The sequence below is a fragment of the Heterocephalus glaber genome, unplaced genomic scaffold (genome assembly GCF_053883595.1).
Source record: "Heterocephalus glaber isolate CG9 unplaced genomic scaffold, H.glaber_assembly_v1.0 deba00001428, whole genome shotgun sequence".
NCBI lineage: Eukaryota > Metazoa > Chordata > Mammalia > Rodentia > Bathyergidae > Heterocephalus > Heterocephalus glaber.
This window is the reverse complement of record NW_028258293.1, coordinates 13,776,920-13,796,063: the sequence shown is the minus strand read 5'-3', so window position 1 is coordinate 13,796,063 and position 19,144 is coordinate 13,776,920. Positions and strand designations below refer to the sequence as shown.

The window sequence follows — 19,144 nt, the reverse complement described above, 5'->3', positions numbered from 1 at the left end:
GCCCACACTTCTGCCCCAACCCTGCCTTTCTGACATCCCCACACGTAAAAGCAGAGCAGAGTGGAGCAAAGGCTAAAGTGTCTTTATCTTTCTCCAAGACTGATGAAATTCTGTAACTTGATGATGAGGTGGGATGCAGGGGGCTTTGGGAGAACAAGGAGATGGTATTTCACTTCTGTATTCTCATACGAGCTGGGCAGGAAGGTTCCTATGTAATGCCTTCAGCAAAGGCTGGGACTCACTGTCTACAAGTTGGGAGCCCCTACAGGTAGCTTCGCCTATCACCACCACTCACACTGCTTCCTGGATGTTCCCTCTAGCTTCCCTGATGCCCAGGCATTTGTGATGACCTTAAAAAATAATGCCATTCCACTTTAATGAAAAAACTGGATTTTTTCACAGCCAGATAAATCTGGCTAAAGTGAGGGGAGTTTCCAAACCTACTTACTAAGAATTTCCATTTGGGCTGCAGCCATACCTGCAGTATGATCTAACTAGAGCACTGACAACCTGCCTGGCCTAGGATTATAACAAAGAAGTTAGCACAGAACCTGGTCAAACCAGGGCTTCATGACTTCCTCAGTCATTGAGGAACTCAAGGAAAAATGAGCAATGTGATGAGCTTAAACAGAAACCAAGCCACAGTCACCAGGCTCCAGGCTAACCTATCTGCTAGAAACTTACACAGGTAAATCCTCTAGGGAATCTGTGACAAGATCTGTTACCCTGTCCTGACTTGTGTTTTGGAGGGGGCAAAAGATTCTTGGCCAACTATATATATTGAATCACTGTGCAAGAAAGCACAGAAGAAACACAAATGGCAAGTAATCACATGAAAGGTGTTTAACCTACCAGTGATTAAATAGATTAAAACAAGGTATCATTTTTTTTTAGCCAACAGACTGGCAAAAAAAAAAAAAAAAAAAAGACTGATAACACCAAGTTCTGATAAGGATAAAGACAAATATGATTAAGTGTTCTCATTCACTGTAAGGGGGAGGGTAAGTTAGTGCAGCCTATTGTTACAGGGTGATTTGGCAATATTTGTCAACATTTTTTGTATTTAGAAAAATTTTAACTGATACAAAAATATATTAAAATTGTATGTATTTATGGGGAACCACATGACATTTCAATATGTGTATATACATTGTGTAATGTTTAAATCAGGATAAGCACATCTATTTCCTCAAACATTTATTATTTCTTTAGGGTGAAACATTCAAAATCATTTATTCCATCTTTTTGAGATATATATTATGAGACCATTTCTATGGTCACCCTACAGTGGTAATTACAACTTTTAAGACATGAATTCATTTCAATTCCACTCCTAGGAGCCTATCTTAGATAAATGCTTACAAATGAACTCAGACAGGCAGTTGGTTGGTTGTTTACAATAGCATCATTTATAAAAAGCGAAACACTGGAAATAAATGCCCAGGAGAAATGGCTCAATAAAGTAGGGAATATTCAGACTATGAAATAGTAAGTACCAATTAGTAAGAACTAATTTACTTAAACTGGCCCTATAACTATTCTATAACAACAACAACAACAACAAAAGAAACTTCTATAATCCATGCTGTAATTTATATTTACATTTAAATAGCTATTTTTGGGGGTAAGCACAAATTTAGGGGATCATTCCACAACATAAAGTTATGACAAAAAAGCAAGTTGCCCAACAATGTTTATGATCTCACTCTTTAAACTTTTTACTTGCTCCCAATCCCAAACAAATGATCTGATTCTATGCAGGTGCGTATGTTTCCTTGGAAAGGCATAGAAAAGGGACACGAAGACAACATCATAAACGGATAGCATGGACTATATGTAGGAAAGGTGATGGAATGGGGGTGGGAGAGATGGGAAGAGGAACTTTAGTGTTATTTTATGTTTTTGCTTCTCACTGACCCGTGCGTGTGCACGTGTCTGTATCTATGTGTGTTTTACTGGGGATTGAACTCGGGGACCCTCTACTACTGAGCGATACCCATAGCCCTTTTTAAAAAATTTTAAAATTTTATTTATTTATTTATTTGGTACCAGGGATCAAACTCAGGACCTTGTGCTTTCGAGGCAGGCAGCGGAACCACTGAGCTAAATCCCCGGCCCAATTTTGAGACAAGGTATCAGTAAGTTTCCCAGGCTGGCCCCTAACTTGTGATGCTTCTGCTTCAGCCTCACAAGTAACTGAGATTACAAGTGTGCACCACCATACTCGGTTCACTGTTTGGCCTTTTAATACAGATGTATTCATGGATTACTTGTATAATCACAGAAAAATAATGAAAAGCTATTAAAAATAGTACTAAAATTAGTGTGCTCTTATTTTTTTCTCCCACCCTGGGGATGAAACTTACATGCCAGGAAAGTGTTCTACCACTAGCCATACTTCCAGCCCTTAGTGTGTATCAGAGAATCCCAAGAAAATAGATACAAAAGGTCAGGATAGCTCTAGGACCTAGTAACTAGAAACAACTGATGGAAAGACTTTGTCAACAATATTTGCCTACTATTTTCAAGCCATTATGCTAAGTGTTGGGGATACAAAAAGAATAGGAAAATGTTAGCTTGCATGAAGGGAAATTATGGGGGTGGAGAGTACAACAGCAGGACACAGACAAGTTCTGGGGAACCTCTAGGTCAGCCCTGAGCCTGAAGCAAGAGTCTCTTCCACGTGGTTCTGGGCTGGGCTCTTTGGGAACCACCTCTGAGTGAGCAGAGTCCTTGGGAAAGCTTCAGGACACATAAACCTAAACTCCCTCCAGAATCTTTCACTTTTCTAAGGTGAAGCTAATGTCCAGAGTCTCTATATATTCATTAAGTCACATGCATGAGGAGCCTGGGCTACAACCAGTCATCAACCAGTAAGCCCAGCACCAAAACTGGTATAGCATGGTGCCTCCTACCCAAGAAGTCTCCATGAATGCTCGCTGAATTCAAACAAATTGAATTTCTGTCAGGGCCTAGAAAGGAGGAGATATATATGAAGCTGGGTTGGAAATCAGGTTATTTTCCATTTTTAAAATTATGAAAGGGAAAAATAAATAAATAAATAAATAAAATAAAATAATGAAGGGGACCCGGGGATTTAGCTCAGTGGTTCTGGTGCCTGCCTTGCAAGCACAAGGTCCCAAGTTCGATCCCGGGTACCAAAAAAAAAAAAATTATGAAGGGGGGATGGAAGCCTGGTTAGGCACCACAATGGGGGAACATGGGGCTTCTGGGGAACCTAATCTGAAGAAAACTCCCCAGGGCCTTTCACTGGCTCACCTGTGGGGGACAGAGTTTACTATATACTTGGTGGCCTGGGCTTTAAGCTCTAAGGCAGCCTTCCCCAAGTGGATCAGGGGCCCGAGATGGATGACCTTGATCCTGGCCTCCAGAAATGCAACTGAGTGCCTGGAGCCCAGAAGTGCCTCAATGGGCTGAATTTACACTCTCCAAGGCAGAGGATGACAGCATCTATCTCCAGGGATCAGAGGCAGGAAGGAGGAGGGGCTTCCGCTGTTGGCTGTCTAAACGGGGGACCAGGAACCCAAGAAGGAACCATACGTCATCCTCACACCTCTCTCTCCTCTGGGTCTTCCTCCCCAAATGAGCAAGAGGACACCCTTTCCCAAAACACCAACAGCTTGTCTTTGAGAGCAGAAAGGTGGAGGCACTGGGTGAGGCTTTTCATTACCACCTATGGAAACCCAAGAGAGAGCTCAGGGTGGCCACTTCACAGGCCTGAGGAAGAGAAGCGCTGAGGCAGTGCTCACAGCCCCCACACCCAGAGCTCAGAGTGGTGAATAGCCCTTGGTCACCTGGAAAAAAAAGGCTCGTCTCTGTTGTTCCTGCAGGGTCTGCTTCAGCTGCTCCACATCGCTCTCCAACTTCAGGTACTCATTCCAGGCATTTTCCATCTCCTGTTGGCCAAGGCAAAGCTGCTGGTCCCTAGTTATCCCCCATCTCACTTTTACTCCCCCCAGGCAGTCTTGAGACTTCTGTAGACCCAGCCAGAGGGAGAGAGAGGGAAGGTGGCCCAGTGAGCCTCAGGCAGTCCTCGTGGGAGAGGAACAGGAGCAGGAGGGAGTGTGGTATCTGACCCTGGCCACCAGAACTGTTCCCTCTTCCCTGCTCTAGCAAAATAGCCAATACACCACATTAGACTGACCTTTGAAAAAGTGGAAATCCTAACATCTTAAAATTAACTGCACACAGATCAGACCAGAGCCTCTGGGCAGCTCTGAGAAATCTGGTCCCTTGAGTGCCCAGGGGTCACTGATAGAAAGCAGCCTGAGGCACAGGTGGAGACAGACATGTCATCCCTGGACAAGATGCTATCAGGAGGCAGCCTGGAGAAGTTCTGCTAATTTAAGACATTTGCTCCTGGCCACCAACTCAACTACCCCTGGGGAGGAGATGAGAATGGCAGGCAGGCCGTGGCCAGCCTGTCCTGTGGGAAGGTGTCTGTCCTTCTCAGCCCGCACGCACGGTGGATTCTCTGGAGAGCTCAGCTCGGATGTGGACCAGGTCCTCCTGCAGCAACCTCTGCTGGTAGGTAATCTTCTCCAGGTGCTGCGGCTGGTCTCGGTACTGCTCCATCTGTCTGTGTAACACCTCTAGCACGGATTCTAGCTGATCCTGCACCAGGGAGGGGCCAAAGAGCAAAAGGATAGGGCATAGTCCCCACAGGCCTCCCCATACCATGCCTGGAGTTAAAGAAGGCTGCTGGATCTAGCCCAGATAGAAGGGGCCAGAGCTGAGCTGGAGGCTGAGAGGCAGGGCCCCTGATACCAGTGCTGACTCTGTCCACAGGGTAAGGCTCCTAACAATGGTGTGCCTCAGTTTCCTCACCTAGAAACCGGGTATAAAGCCATTTAACTTCTTATGGGATAAACTATAAGGATAAATAATCAAGGAGTTGATGGAAAACTTTGTAAGCCCTCTGGGAAAAAAAGGTGTTATAAACTTTTAGCATTTAAATAAAATTCACAAAGAAAAAACTCAACTTTAAGAGTCTAAGAAAGCTTACACTGCTGGCGCCAGGCCCATTCCTGCCCCTCCCACCCATCAAGACTTGCTGCCTCCACAGCCCAGCTTAAGTAGAAAGAAGCTTTAGGAGTTTCTGCTCTGTTACGACTACAGCCACCTCCAAGGCAGTCCTTCCCAAGGGCTCAGGTGCCAAGCAGGTGGAACTCTCCTCCCAGGGCCACAGTTGGAAGAAGTAGGCCAGGGCATCTCTACAAGTGATCCCCTACTCATTCCTCAGGCTCAGAAACCTCCAAGAAAAACCTCTGAACAAAAGGCACTGCTGTGGATAATAGCACCTATTGTTCAATACTATCAGGAGTACCCAGGCAATGTCTCAGGAAAGACAGGGCACAATCTGTCCCTCCACCTATCCCAAGATGATGCAAAACTGATGCCTACTTTGTTCTCCTTGAGGGCTCGAATCTTATCTTCCAGGTCCTGGAGGATCCTGTCTTGTTCACAAAAGATGCTCAGTTTGACCTATAAGCAAGAAGAGGTTTAGGAGGACCCAGGACACTAGAACAGGGTGAAGCCTCGGGAGCATGACCAGAGAGCCTCTGGCTACAGAACCATTCAAACCCTGCCAGAAGCTGCCACGCTGGGTCTGGGTCAGAAGGCAGCTGAGGGGTCACTCTGCTCACTCACGTCAATGTCACTCTCAGCAATCTTCACAGGCTTCAGGCTTCGATCCTTGAGAAGGTCCCGGCCTGTCATCTGGGAGTGAACAATTTAAAGAAGACTTAACCATGGGGTTTGGAATCAGAACTCAGGAAGGAAAGTTAGCCCTATGCTGGATGGGTGTGGAATTCGCAAGGCATGAAAGGGACAAAAACTCAAGCAAAAACTGCTTTATAAGAAACTAAAAAAATCTTTTGTGATGCTAGTGGCACTTATAAATTATCAAATTTAAGGGCTGGGGATTTAGCTCAGTGGTTTTGCCACCTGCTGCGCAAGCACAAGGACCTGAGTTCGATCCCTCGTACCAAAAAAAAAAATCAAATTTAAGAAAATGCAAATGTTCAAGTTAGAAGATCATTAATTTTTAAAGCATGTATTTGCTCAAAATGAGTGTAGAGTCAGTATGGATCTCGGAAAATTTGTCACTGCTAAGTTTACTACTGAACCTAGGGACAAAAGGATGTTATAGAAGTCTCTCACCCCCTCCCCAGGGCTGAGGTGGGCAGGCCAGAAGGAACAAGCAAATCCCCTGAGCATTCTCAAGCCTCAGTTTAAAAAGTGTCTCTGAGCACCCCTGTTTGCCATGCATAAGTACAGCATTCCTCACTCCATACTCTCAGGGAAGAGGATCTGACTAAGGAAAGAAGGAAGTTGAATAATTCCCAGCTAGGATTTTTGTTGATTCCTGAATAACTAATGTGAAACTGTAGGAAACCACATGGGCCAGGCATTTAGCTCAGTGGTTTCGCCGCCTGCTGTGCAAGCGTAAGGACCCGAGTTCGATCCCTGGTACCAAAAAAAAAAAAAAAAAGAAAGGAAACCACAAAGAAACACAGAAGTCACCCCAACTTACGGGTCAATGAGATTTCCCATTTCCCATCCTTCAGTCAACCTACATTTGGCAGCATGTTGCCTATCTCTCACTGGCTCCTAAGAAGCTGAATCCAGGTCTTTATTCCTCGCTTTCATTTCTCCCAAGTCTCCTTGTCAAAAGCTGCGCAGGGGTGGCTTTTACACAGATACACCCCAAGGTCAAGATGAGGCTGGGAAGAGCCAGGTCTAAGCACCTCATGTAGAGGAGAGAATATCACCCTGACTTCCATTTGCAAATATGACCAGGAGAAAAGGAGGGTAGGACTAACCACAGCTGAGACAGGTAGTATGTGTGCTATGGAGAAATGGCCTTTGCTTTCTCCTCACTCCATCTAGAAGTTCCAATAAGTCTGAGTGTGATCAGAAGCTAAAATATGTTGGCAGTCACTCCCCTCAGAGCTCAAGCTACCTCATGTGCCCAACTGCCCTATACGCCTCCTCCCTGAGAATCAGCAGCAGCAAATTCAAAGGTCAAGGTCACGGGAAAACAACCTCTGCATGCTTTGGGCATTGGAATGATTCTGGCCTACAGAACCAAGCCAAGCATTCCCAGGATCTCTTTGGTCACACCGTAGAATAGGGACCACTGTCTTATTTATCATGACACAGCCTTGAAATATAAGGCCTGGCACAAAGGCAGGCACTGAGCAAATGCTTACTCAGCTGCATGTAGGTAAAAGGGAACATGCAAGCTAGTGGAAGTTCTTGCAAAGGGCAAAACTCCAGCCAAATTTGGCTCCTCAAACTGGCAGATCATGTGTACATACAGGTATACACACAGTTGTAGAACACACAGACTCCTACAACAATCCACAAACAGTATAGTGTTCTGAGATGGAGGAGAGGTGAGGGAGAGGGAGAGCATGGAATTAATTCTGGTGACCCACAAACAGCTGGACTTTCCAGCAGGATGTGGGCTTTAAACTCAGGGGAACCTGGGAGAACAAGCAGGTGAAAGTGTTGAGGTCTTCACTCTAGGTCACAAGGGGAGGACAACGGGTTTGTCTGTCCCCCAGTGGGCCAATCCTTGGCTCATTTCCTAGGTAGAAAACACTTTCTAATTGAGATATGCTTCAGGGATTTCCCCTTTATTTCACTGAAGCTTTCTATGGAGGATATTTTTTTTTTGATGCTTAAGTAACAAGGCAGAGAATCTAATTGAGCATGCTTCATTTATCTAGCACCACCAGGAAAGAAATGAGATATTCTATTCAAAAGGGGCATTTTGAGAAAGCTGAATCTTCTAAATTAAACTTTCTAATAGAAAGCTTTCTAAATGTATGCCCTTCACTGCCTTCCTAGAATACTGAATATATATTCACTTCCCCACCCCACCCTAGAATATTAGCATTCCCTTTATCAAGGAAATAGATTTCTCTTGTCCTCTGTTAAGTGTGCAGCTTACAAGGTGTTGTGAGTTAGGAATCCAAAGGGCTCAAAAGCTCAACAGAGGTGAAGTACTTATCTCTCTCTCTCCCCTCAGACTGGGTTTGGTGCTCTTCAGGGTACTCCTTCCACACCCTGGGTCTGACACTGCTGTGGTACTTGGAGAAGTAGATTATAAGCCTGTTTACTTATCTGTCTCTAGACAGTAACCTAATGAAGGGTGACTGTGGAGACCAAGATATATTTTTCTTTATCCTCAAGGCCCAGCCAGGGACTAGCATATTGAAGATATTCGGAAAATGTTTGCTTAGTGAGTTCATGAATGTATCAAAATTGGGAAGGTCAGCTCTGATTCCTATGGCATAAAGGCCACAGAGCTTTCTGACAGTTGTTTACACAGCTCTGAGGCCTTAAAGCTTCTGAATTTAGCTCTATTCCAGAGGACAAAGGCTACTAAGAAATGTTACATCCACAAGTAGTATATTAGCTAAGTTTCCTTTTAACCTTGTGCTTTGTGATAGCCATGTTTAAATCCATTTAAGACATCAACAGTGAGTCCTCTCCCACCCACCCAGTATCTGTCACCAGAAAAAAGTGAAAGTCCATGGGCATTTATCCACTTGAAGAAATCTCTGCCTCAGAAGAGAATCAAAGGCCCCCTGGGCAACTTACTTGTTTTCCACCACATCCCAACACATGTTCTTCGGGCTCAGAATGGCCAGATACACCACCTGTACCCCAACCTGCAGCTTCCCTTAGAATGCTACGAGAGCCAGCCGCATTATAGTTCCTATACTTTTGTGTCAGTCAAAGGGGGCATGAGGTGACTGTTTTGTTCTAGTCTAGCTCTGGACTATTATCCAAATATCAACATCCTGCCCCAGAGAAGAGGCCAGGGCCGCAGGGTAATCTGACCTGGCCTCCCTCTAGCTGACCAGTAACTGCTGCTCCCTCCCAAGAAACTCAGGCTCAACTGTATCTAGGTATGCCCTCACCATGGAGGCAGACAAGGGACAATGGAAACATGACACAAGCTGATGATGAGCCAGGAAAGCCCCCCACACTTCGGTAGCACAAAAGATGGGAGTCATGGAACACCACAGATGAGCGGCCCAGACTGGTGCATCAGCCACAATGCTGAAGAGAGCTACAGTTTAAAGAAAATAAACCAAAATGACTTGCGGGAAGCCTGGGGCGATCAGGAGAGCAACTGGTTAAGCAAGTGATGGAGCCAGCACTGAGCCAAAAGCAATGGAATGGCCCCATTTGGAGACACGGATCAGATCATCTTACGCTTCTCCTGGGCCGACAGCCCCGTGCTGACTTCTTCAGCACTTTGTAAAGCACGTTGATCAAAGGTTCATTATTTTTAATCTGTTCCAAACAAAAAGGCAAATACAACAAAACATAACAGGTGAAACATAACATTAAACAACACTTGAAGCAGCCAGAATTTGGGGAAGTGGCAAAGGGGGAACCTTAAAGAGGATGTGCACAGCATAATTATAGTGGACTTCAGTGACCCGACGGGGTCCCAGCTATGGGAACTTTCCGGACTCCAGTTCCCTCCTCTGTAAACTGGGGGACATTCAGCGCTAAGTGACAAGATCATGAACAGGCTGTTGGCATGGGAGAGCCATTTCACTGCCCATTTCCTCCCCAGTGGTGCCACAGCAGGCAAAGGAACATTATAGCAGGAAAGTCTGTGTCTTCCTTGCCTCCCTCATCATACTCTGTGAGATATCAAAGCTTTGTTTAGAGTGGTGCCAGGAGGCATCAGCCTCACTCCCACCCAGCATGTCCACTTTCTGTCCCTCACACCTCCACCTCTACACTTGGACTGCATCTAAAAGTTCATGGCTGATCAACAGTCTCAGATCTTACAGCTCCTTTTAGGAAGTATTGTCCTCACCCTCTAGCACAGTGGATTTCAACTCTGGCTGAAGACTGGAATTATCTGAGGAGCTTTTAAAACGACTGATGCGTTTGTAATAGCTAAAACTTGGAAACAGCCCAAATGCCCATCAACTGGAGACTAGATAAAGAAGATGTGGTTTTTCTATAAAATGGAGTACTACTCAGCCATAAAGAACGAGAAATGAGAGACATTTATAGCTAAGTGGATGCACATTGAGGCCATCCTCTTAAGTGAAATAAATAGGACACACGTGTAAATTCCGAATAGTTTCTCTGGTGTGAAAAACTAAAAGTGTAAATATGGATCAAAATGTATAACTAATATTGTGAAACAGGAAGAAAAGATCTAAAGGAGTAGGGGAAGTGGGACAGGCAGGAGAAAGAAAAGAAGGGAAAAGAAAAAACATGAGAAAAGGAAAAAAATGGAAACAAAGTCTTTGTAAATAGAAAAGGGGGGAGGGGGTGAAGGGAGGGCTGGGAATGGGGAAAAAATAAGAACCAAGATACATCATGTAAAGGTACAAGATCCCAATGATGAATGTAACTGTATTGTATACCTAAAATGTACCAATAAACTTAATGGAAAAAAATTTTTTAAAAATAAAAAAAATAAAAAGAGTGATGTCTGAGTTGCACCCCAAGGACCCTGATGTAATTGGTCTGGGGATTCTTAAGCAGCCTCCTTGGTGATTCTAATGTGCAGCCAGGACTGAGAACTGCTGCTGTAAGTCAGTGGTTCTCAAGATTTACTGTGTGCATCAGTCATCTGGAGGACTTGTTAACAAACACATATGTGGGGCCCCACCCTAGATGTTCTCACTGGGCAGATCTCAGGTAGGTCCAAATCCCAGGGTATTGCTGATGTTGCTGGCCCGGAATTATACTTCAAAAGCCACTGCTTTGAACCAATCTTTCTCAACTCTGGCTACACATTATAAACACCTATGGAGTCCTGCCCATCCTCCTCCCCACCCACCTGCACCAGGGGTTCTAACTCAATAGACCCCTCCAGATCTGCACTTTTTTTTTTTTAAGAGACAGGGTCTCGGGACGGGGATTAGCTCAGTGGTTTCACCACAGGGCTGCACAAGTGCAAGGACCCAAGTTCGATCCCCGGTAGCAAAAAAAAAGAGAGACAGGGTCTCACTATGTTGCCCAGGCTGGTCTCAAACTCCCAGGATCAAGTGATCTTCCTGCCTCAGCCTCCTGAGTGGCTGGGACTAGACTTGTACTATGCCTACCTCAGATTTGCATTTTAAAAATTGAGCAACCCTTGGGGTTGACTACGACCCATCCCTATCTACAAAGGCACCACCTGCATAGCTGTAGACACTTACCTCACCTCACTTTCCCAGTTATGTTTCATAGTTACATAAAAAATAATTCAAAGCCAGATGCAGTGGCAAGCACGTGTAGTCTCAGCTACTCAGAAAGCTGAGGCACGAGGGCCATTTAAGCCCAAGAGTTTAGGACCAGCCTGTTACAGAGCCACTCTTTGGACCCAGCTACAGTACAGGGTTCTGCAGGATAGAATTTAGATGCCAGAAACACAAGTCAAGACAATTCTGGGGCTGGGGATGTAGCTTAGTGGCACTGCACCTACCTGGCAAATGCAAGGTCCTGAGTTCAATTCCTGGTACCAGAAAAAAAAAAAGACAACTCTGGGGTGGCAAAGCATATGGTATATTAAAAAAAAAGAAGGGGAAAATTCAGTCTCTGCTATGTAACTCTGCAGCAATTACTTAATTTCTTTGAGATAAGGGTTCCTGGTTAGGAAAACAAGGATAATTTCTATACTCAAGGTTGCTAAAGGATTAAATGACATAAATGAACACCAACTGTGCCTAAACAGGGGGCTAGGCAGGAATAGATCTTGATCATTATGGGCTCCTTTTCATCCTAGCATCACCAAGTAAAATGCCCAAGAAGGAAATGCTCCTCATCAGCATAATAGTAGAGTATCTTTCTAAGACAGCGCCTTGGCCATCTGGCACCACAACAGGAAGGTGGTCCTTGAGGAGGAAACAGCTCCGCAGGGTGGGGAAGCAAACAGCACTAACTGGTGGTGGAGGCCAAGTGTCAGCTGTTGGAAAGAGGGATGGTCTGGGTTCTCGGCCTTTGGGACAAGAAGATGGAGGGCCCTAAGTCAACACGGCAGAGTGAGGGAGGGGGAGCAGGTCAGATTCCAGGCAGGGAGATTCCCTCTTTGGAGAGGTTTTCCTCCTGGGGGTTGGGGGAGGCTCTCACAAGAAGCTAGTCCCAGAGGGGATGTGTTTGTCTCTATTTCCATGTGCAGGGTGGTCCACAGTGTCCATTTAATTGTGTCCACAGAGGCCCTCATCTCAGGAATATTTTGTCCAGCATGTCATAGAATCTAAAGACCAATGGACATTTAAGTTTTCCTAATCCATGCACTTATCCTACTCAGTCCCATGTAGCCTCAGTTGTGCCCAGGTGACACAGAGTTCACCACCACCTGAGGAAGCCTTTTTAGAAAAGTCTAATACACGAAACCTGTCTATTTATAGCAGCCATCCACTTATCTTAATTCCTCCTTATGGCCACAGAAACATGATAACACACCAGAGCTCTACAACTTCTGTCTCCACATCTCTTCTGAGTCGTCTCTAACTCCTTCCCTAGTTCTGCATTGTAGCTATCCCAGCTGCTATCTTCTTTCAAGCCAGTAAGCTCTCCCATTAGGGAACTTGCTAGGATGCTGGGGGCAGGGGCATAGGGGAGACCAGATGTGAAGGTGGAGGCAGCTCTGGTTCTACAGCAGAGACTGAGGCTGGCAGAATAGTGACAGTGTGGGCTAATCCCCTGGAATGGTGCTCCTGGCTGGAAGCAGCATATTCCCTTTCTGATTTAGTAGGTTGATTTGAGTTTTGAATGCCCAATTTCAATCTCCCAATTCAGCAATTCCTTTATCTGGATCTTGAAAGGAGACATTCATCTGAGAACCCTATGGTCCAGCCAGGTCTGTGCAGGGCCAAGCAGGGCCCCTACCCCTCTGCAGGAGGCCAAGGAAGTGCCATTCTGTTTTGGCAGCCACATCAGTTCAGTGGCACACGGCACAAGACCCAACATCTTTTCCCATATGTGCTACTGCTGAGACAAGCCTCTCCCAGCCACTAGTGCCATCCGTTTGGGAGTCAAGTTCTCTGAGAAGAGCTTAGGAACTGGAGTAGAAGCTACCAGGAAATTTCTGGTATCAACACAACTGTTTTTATGACAGATGATGACAATGTCTAAAAAGTCTAATTGCTAGAAAATGTTCTAGTCACATATGGCTCGTGAGTAACCCTAACCAAACCCCAGCCTCCAGGATGCAACCTGCCTCTATTCCACCAAACACATTTCTTGGTTTAAAGACCTGGGCTCAACTCCCAAGCAGCTCAATGTCTCTGAGTCCACTGTTGTGAGTGAGGCCTTACAGAAAGGTGATTAAGAGCACAAGCTTTAGTGTTAGAGCTACACCCAAATCCCAATCCTCATAACCGCTTGTGTGGCCATGGGAAAGTCATTTACTTCTCTGATCGTCAGTCAGTTAAAAGATGACACCATCACCTCCCTTACTGGGCTACTGCAAGGGCTAAATAATTTAACAAAAGTGAAATGCAGGACTGGTACATATGATACCCTCTGTTGGAGAAAGGACACAGAGACTCTTAGTTCTCTGCTACCCTGGGCCTCAGTTTCCCCTTCTCTAATCCCTTTGTGCTCTGTATCTTTCTTCCTAAGGCCCAGGGAAGAATGAGGAGTCTGCAGGAGCTGCCTCTCCCTCCCTTCTGTGGCCCTATCCATACCACCATCCTCTGGGTCGCCTTCCTCCTTAATCTCAACAACCCCAAACCCCTAGCGCTTCAAAGCTCCATGCATGCCACCTGCTCCCAAAAGCCTTCCTAGTAGCCCACAGTGATTCTCACGACTTCAGCTGAGGACTGAGCCAAATAGATCTTTGTATAGTCCTTGCACATAAATCTGTGTTATTTGGGAAATTTTTCTTTCTCCAGCCTGGACATTTGAATGTTTCATGAGACCAGAAAGCCTCTATTTTTCTCTTGCATCTGCCCACATCTTCTGCAGAGCTGGGCATATAGCAAGTGCTCAACAGATACATAACTGAATGGGCTGATTTCTAATCAAAGGCCTGATTATACTTACTTGTGGGGAGGGCCCCCTCCTCCCATCGGCTGCCTTAGGATTAATGTTTACATCAGCTCTGCAAGGCTGGATAAAGATCCTGGGTTAAAAAATATCTCCAGTCTGGAACACTGGGAACTGCAGGGCATGCCCTCATGGCAGGTGCATGGGTGTCCTACAGGCCTCTCACCCACCCTTGGGTGATTAAAGGTCACATTCCTTCTGCCTATTTCATGGTGCAGACTCAGGCATAGGGGCACTGCCCACAGCAGGAACTTTCAGAGAGCTGTGGGAAGGACAACAGCAGCCCTCTCTCTTCCAGGCAGAATGCTTCTCCCTTCCACATGAACCTTCTTGGGCCCTCTGTGCTGTGAAGGTCGAGTCAGAGCTGGAGTTTGACCACCTACAGGGCCCAGTGCTCCCATGTAAATGAAGAAGGGAGGCTACCTGAGAGCCGCAGAGCCAAGTCATTCTATGTGGAACCTGCTTCCCCATAACGAAGCCGAAGAAGCCACCAAGGCACCCGTGATGGAAAACACACAGCGGCACCCTGTGAAACACATGGACACTCTCCTGTCTTCATCAGAGGCTGTGGAGGAGTAAATGTTCATTTTGACAGGGGCCTTCAGTTCTAAACACAGGAAGGAAGAGATCAAGACCTTGTGCCCCTGCCACAGACCTCACAGCAGATTTCACAAGAAACTGCAGAGAGCCAGAGTTCGAGGCTGTGAGAAGTGAGACTTCTGATTCAGAGAGCTGTCTCCATGTGGGATCCAGGCTTGATAACACTGTGTGTCTTTGGCTTTAAGGTCAGTTCCACTCTCAGAAAGGTTAGGCAGGGACCCTGATGCCACTCACCTTTAGATCCAGATATTCCAAGTCTTTCTTCAGCTGAAGATAGGTGTCATCAGCCTTCAAAGGAAGCAGCAAGAGAAAAATGAAAACCAAACAGTTATAAACACCACAGGCTTCCATAATCCAGGGTTTCGAAAGTGAATCATTTACAGTGAGCAGCTCTGGGGACAAGAGACCACAGCAGAACAACACATTTGAGGCCATGGAGGAAGCACAAATGTCTTGCTGCAGCTCACTGACTCTTTTGGCATGGCAGAGCCTATGGGTCACTGTGAGGAAAGTCAGCTTGTCCCTCAACCGGCATTCTGGTGAGGAGGCTCCCACCCAGCAGTATGGCTGAGGATGATGCTGGGCTCTTGAGGCAGCAAGAGGAGGAGGTCTACTTTCATGAGCACATATCACACCTAAACTAGGGTCTCATCAGTCACCATGGCTCCAATTCCTGTCATCAAAACTTGGAAATGAGCCAATTCACATGCATGGAGATAGCCCTGATTATCACAAGAGAGGTCCCTGGAAGAGGCAGAGAGATGACTCGGGTGACCCAGGAGGTCCCAGTGTGACTTTGGACCAACAGATGCTGGATGTTTCGCTCTTTCTGTTCAGCATGGAGTTAATGTGGCCAGGTCAGGAGCTAGTTTCAGGGCGGACCTATCTGCTTGGGCATCTCTGACAGTCTGTTGAGTTCTAGAGGGTTATTAGTGGAGGCAGTGAAAAGAAAAGAACCAATTTCCTAGAATTCACGCTTTCCTATGTAGGAGGTCACAGAAGCTAACAGAGAAGCAGAGAGCTAGGAGAGCTTAAGAATGATCCAGGGGCCAGGGATTTAGCTCAGTGGTTCCAGTGCCTGCTCGCAAGCACAAGGTCCCGAGTTCAATCCCAGTACCAAAAAAAAAGAGAATGATCCAGGGGCCACGTTCTCTGCAGACTAACAGGGTCTCCAAGCTGGGCAAGCCAGGGCCGGGGAAGGTGGTCCTGCTGTACAGCTCTGGTGATCATATATAATACATTTGAGAAGTTCATGCAGGGCTTTTTAAGTATGGGAAAACCTGAAAGACCATTATCAGAGATGCTTTGTGGCTTGCAAGATCTTATTTTCGTCCCTACACTGTCCATCCATCCCTACTTCCCCAATCAGCCCAGTCCTCACATACCTTCCACAGAATTAGGAAAGATAGAACTGGAGACTGTTATCTAAAATTACTCAAATATATCCAACTTAAAGGGGACATGTCCTCTTACATTCTTGGGGGGAGGCAGTAGTAGTGGAACTGGGAATTAAACCTAGGTCTTTGCACTGAGCTATATGCCTAGTCCTTCTTAGTTTTTATTTTGAGACATCTTGAACTTATGATCCTCTTGCCTCAGCCTCCTGAACTGTTGGGATTACAACATGTGCCCTACTTACATTCATTTTTCTAAATACCTTTCCTAAATCCCTCTCTAAAAAGGGACAGGGAAGGAAGATGACAGTCCCATTACTTTCATCATCCATCTGTCCCCCTGCCTCCCAGCCTCATGTGGCCAAACCTATCCTATTCTTGCCTGAGGACAACTCTAGGGAGTTAAGCTGCTCTAGAGGTTTGGAAGAGCAACTCCCTGGCCAGTGCTTAAGGAGCCTAGCTGCAGAGTTCAATGTCCTGGAAACTGTTTGGAGCACTGTGCCAGACAGGAGCTGGACTGTGGCTCCAGCCTTCATCCTTCTTGCAAGAAATCTGGGCAAGTCCCTTCCCTTGTGGAACCATGTGCCTGTGTGTTCTACCTAACCTCTCCCTGTTACTGTGAGACTCAACAGGAGAAGAGATATAAGAGCTCTGCAGGCAGCAGGCACTGTCAGAAATGAGGGCTCTCTGCATTCTCCCCTCCAGGCTGACCACCTGTGTCTTTCAATAACCCAAGTAGTGCCCAAGATGACAAGGCTGACAGCCAGCAGAGCCTTTTTGATGTGACCACACATCAGCCTGGTAGTCACTACATACAACCAAAGAAGCTACAGTTCAGGGCCCTTGCATCCCATGCAGCCCCTGCCCAGCACCAGAGGGCTGAGCTCCATGACCACCATACAGTGTCTGACAGCAGCATCCAGAAGCAAACAGGCAGGGAGTGAGGACAAGCCAAACAGCAAAGACAGACCAAAGCAGCACAAGGGAACACGGGCCAGCACATCATTCCCCAGCCCCGGGAAAGCCCATGGGCGCTGACCTGGCAGATGGGAAAGGTCAGATGGTGCTGTAGTAACTGGCCCATGGCAAAATTTCGCACACTGGCCAACTTGGCCTGGTGCCGCCGCAACCAGGTGAGAAGCAGTGAGAGCTCCTCCAGCTGCAGGTGTATAGACACATTGGAGGAAATTAGCCACTACAGGGGCACCACTTTAATTACACTCTCCGCCCTAGTGCCGGGACAGCACTGGTGTGATACCACTCTATGCAATGATTGCATTAATTCTCCCATTAGCACAAATAAAAGCACTGCAGAAAGTCAATTTTTCAGGAAAGCTGCAACAAACAGTGCCACCTCACCCTACTTAATCTCTGAACGTAGAGTTATCTTACCAAAGAGTGGGGAAGAGGGGAGAGGAGCTAACAGGAGAGAGGTGGTGGGTTCAAAACGCTTCTGGCAAAATCCTATTCAAAGGAGAAGGCAAGCCCAACATTCCCCTTCACTTCACAAGTTCTCTACCCAATCTTTGCAGGACCAGCTGCAGTCCCCCATGTGACTACCTCAGAGGGAGGAAACCCCAGAGACGGGACTGTAGGCCGCATCATGTTCACCTGGGTGGGGAGCCAAGGGGATGCTTACCGATTTTCCATGCAAACTGGGAGCACTGACAGTGTGGGTCATGTAACCCATGGAGGGCATGGAGCGTCGGTCCATGTGCGAGGAGTTCTAAAGGTGGGGAGACAAGGAGTCACACTGAGGGCCAGGCAGGAGGCCTCTGCTACTCACTCCCAAGTAGCACTTCATGCTAGTTCCCCTAACTGAGCCTGAGATGCCCTGTGAGATGGGTGCTCATGGGTTCCTTGCTGGAGATAGCACAGTACACTGTGGAAGCCCTCTGGAGAGTCAAACCTGAGGTGAGTTATTATAAATAACAGAATTGATTGAACACTGACATCCTGTCCTGCCTTCCAAGCTGCCAGGGAGCAGACATCTAGTTGTACAACCCTACCCCATGCAAGTGACTTTGTCTCCCAAGGGCTCAGTGAAATGGGCCTAATCATAGCACCTACCTCACAGGGTTGTGCTCAGAATTAAAGTAAACCCCAAGAACTACACTGGCATTTATAGTTTGCTATCATTTGGTCCCAATGTCTCAATCTGTGCTTGAGCCAGGTGAGGCTCCTGGTACCTTGAGGCTATGCCCAACAGAGGCCAAGGTCCCCATGCCTTACCTTGATGGCATGGCCCCGTGCCTTCCTGGGAGAGCTCCCCAGCGAGATGTCCAAACTCCTCCTCTGGTCTGGTGGCTTTACAGTGACACGCTCTGCTGGTGTGTGTGGCCGCCTGTGCAGGAAGACCCTTGGGGGCCCCGGGGGAGGTATGTCCAAGGGTGATGGAGGCACAGAGATGGAGCGGGGAACCTCCAGCATGCTCCTGCTCCTGCCCTGGTCTGCAAACTCCGGGGAGCCAGCACACATGGGTGCCGTGGGACTGCCATGCCGGAACTGCTGGCGCTGCTGCCACTCATACAGCTGCCATACGGTGCCATCCCGGTGTGCCCGGCGCTCCTCACTCGACATCTTCAGGTGGCTAGCACGGTCCTGTGCATACTTGTAGTCACTGGGCAGGTTCCGCAGAGGGGGTGAGGAGTCCCCCGAGGGGTGCCGGGTGCTCTTGGGAAGGGTCTGGTAGTTTTCTGGGAAGGACAGGAGCTGGCTAGGACCCTGGCGAGAAAGTGTCTGCTCTGAAGGAAGGCTGAGGAGAGAGGGAAGAACAGAAACACAGCTAAGCAAGCCTACCAGGTCCAGCACATGGGGGAACCCTGTCAGAGCCTGAAATAAGCAGATACTCAGGGCTCCCCCCCACTTCTCTTCGCAGAAGACTTCAGAACCAGCTTTCTCTGTCAATTCCCTACCAGCCAATGTGTGGGTGCCATAGTCCTCAATTCCAGTGCAATGAGATAGTACTGCTTCTGCGTTCTCCTTCTCCCCCTCTTGCCAGCAGTGACAATATGTATATGTCTAAGAAAGGCCTCAAAATCCTCTGTTTCTGAGATTTTCCCTCTGCCTGAGATCCTAGCATCAAGTTCTAGAGATTTTTA

The 19,144-nt window shown here is 47.0% G+C and overlaps 1 protein-coding gene across 26 annotated transcripts in view; it reads right to left on the bottom strand.

Moving 5' to 3' along the window:
• The window catches only part of Plekha7 (pleckstrin homology domain containing A7), a 227,912-nt gene that overhangs the window by 16,229 nt on the left and 192,539 nt on the right, over positions 1 to 19,144 (bottom strand). For 12 of the 26 annotated variants that reach the window (XM_087211244.1, XM_087211247.1, XM_087211248.1 and 9 more), the window contains 10 exons: positions 18,276 to 18,798; positions 17,683 to 17,769; positions 17,083 to 17,202; positions 14,884 to 14,937; positions 11,483 to 11,512; positions 9,256 to 9,336; positions 5,671 to 5,739; positions 5,425 to 5,505; positions 4,486 to 4,635; positions 3,816 to 3,917 (listed from right to left, as the gene is read on the bottom strand). In XM_087211244.1, the coding sequence (XP_087067370.1) occupies positions 3,816 to 3,917; positions 4,486 to 4,635; positions 5,425 to 5,505; positions 5,671 to 5,739; positions 9,256 to 9,336; positions 11,483 to 11,512; positions 14,884 to 14,937; positions 17,083 to 17,202; positions 17,683 to 17,769; positions 18,276 to 18,798 (1,297 nt within the window). The remainder of the gene's footprint in view (positions 1 to 3,815; positions 3,918 to 4,485; positions 4,636 to 5,424; positions 5,506 to 5,670; positions 5,740 to 9,255; positions 9,337 to 11,482; positions 11,513 to 14,883; positions 14,938 to 17,082; positions 17,203 to 17,682; positions 17,770 to 18,275; positions 18,799 to 19,144) is intronic. The other 14 variants (XM_087211257.1, XM_087211258.1, XM_087211261.1 and 11 more) reach the window with 5 other exon arrangements.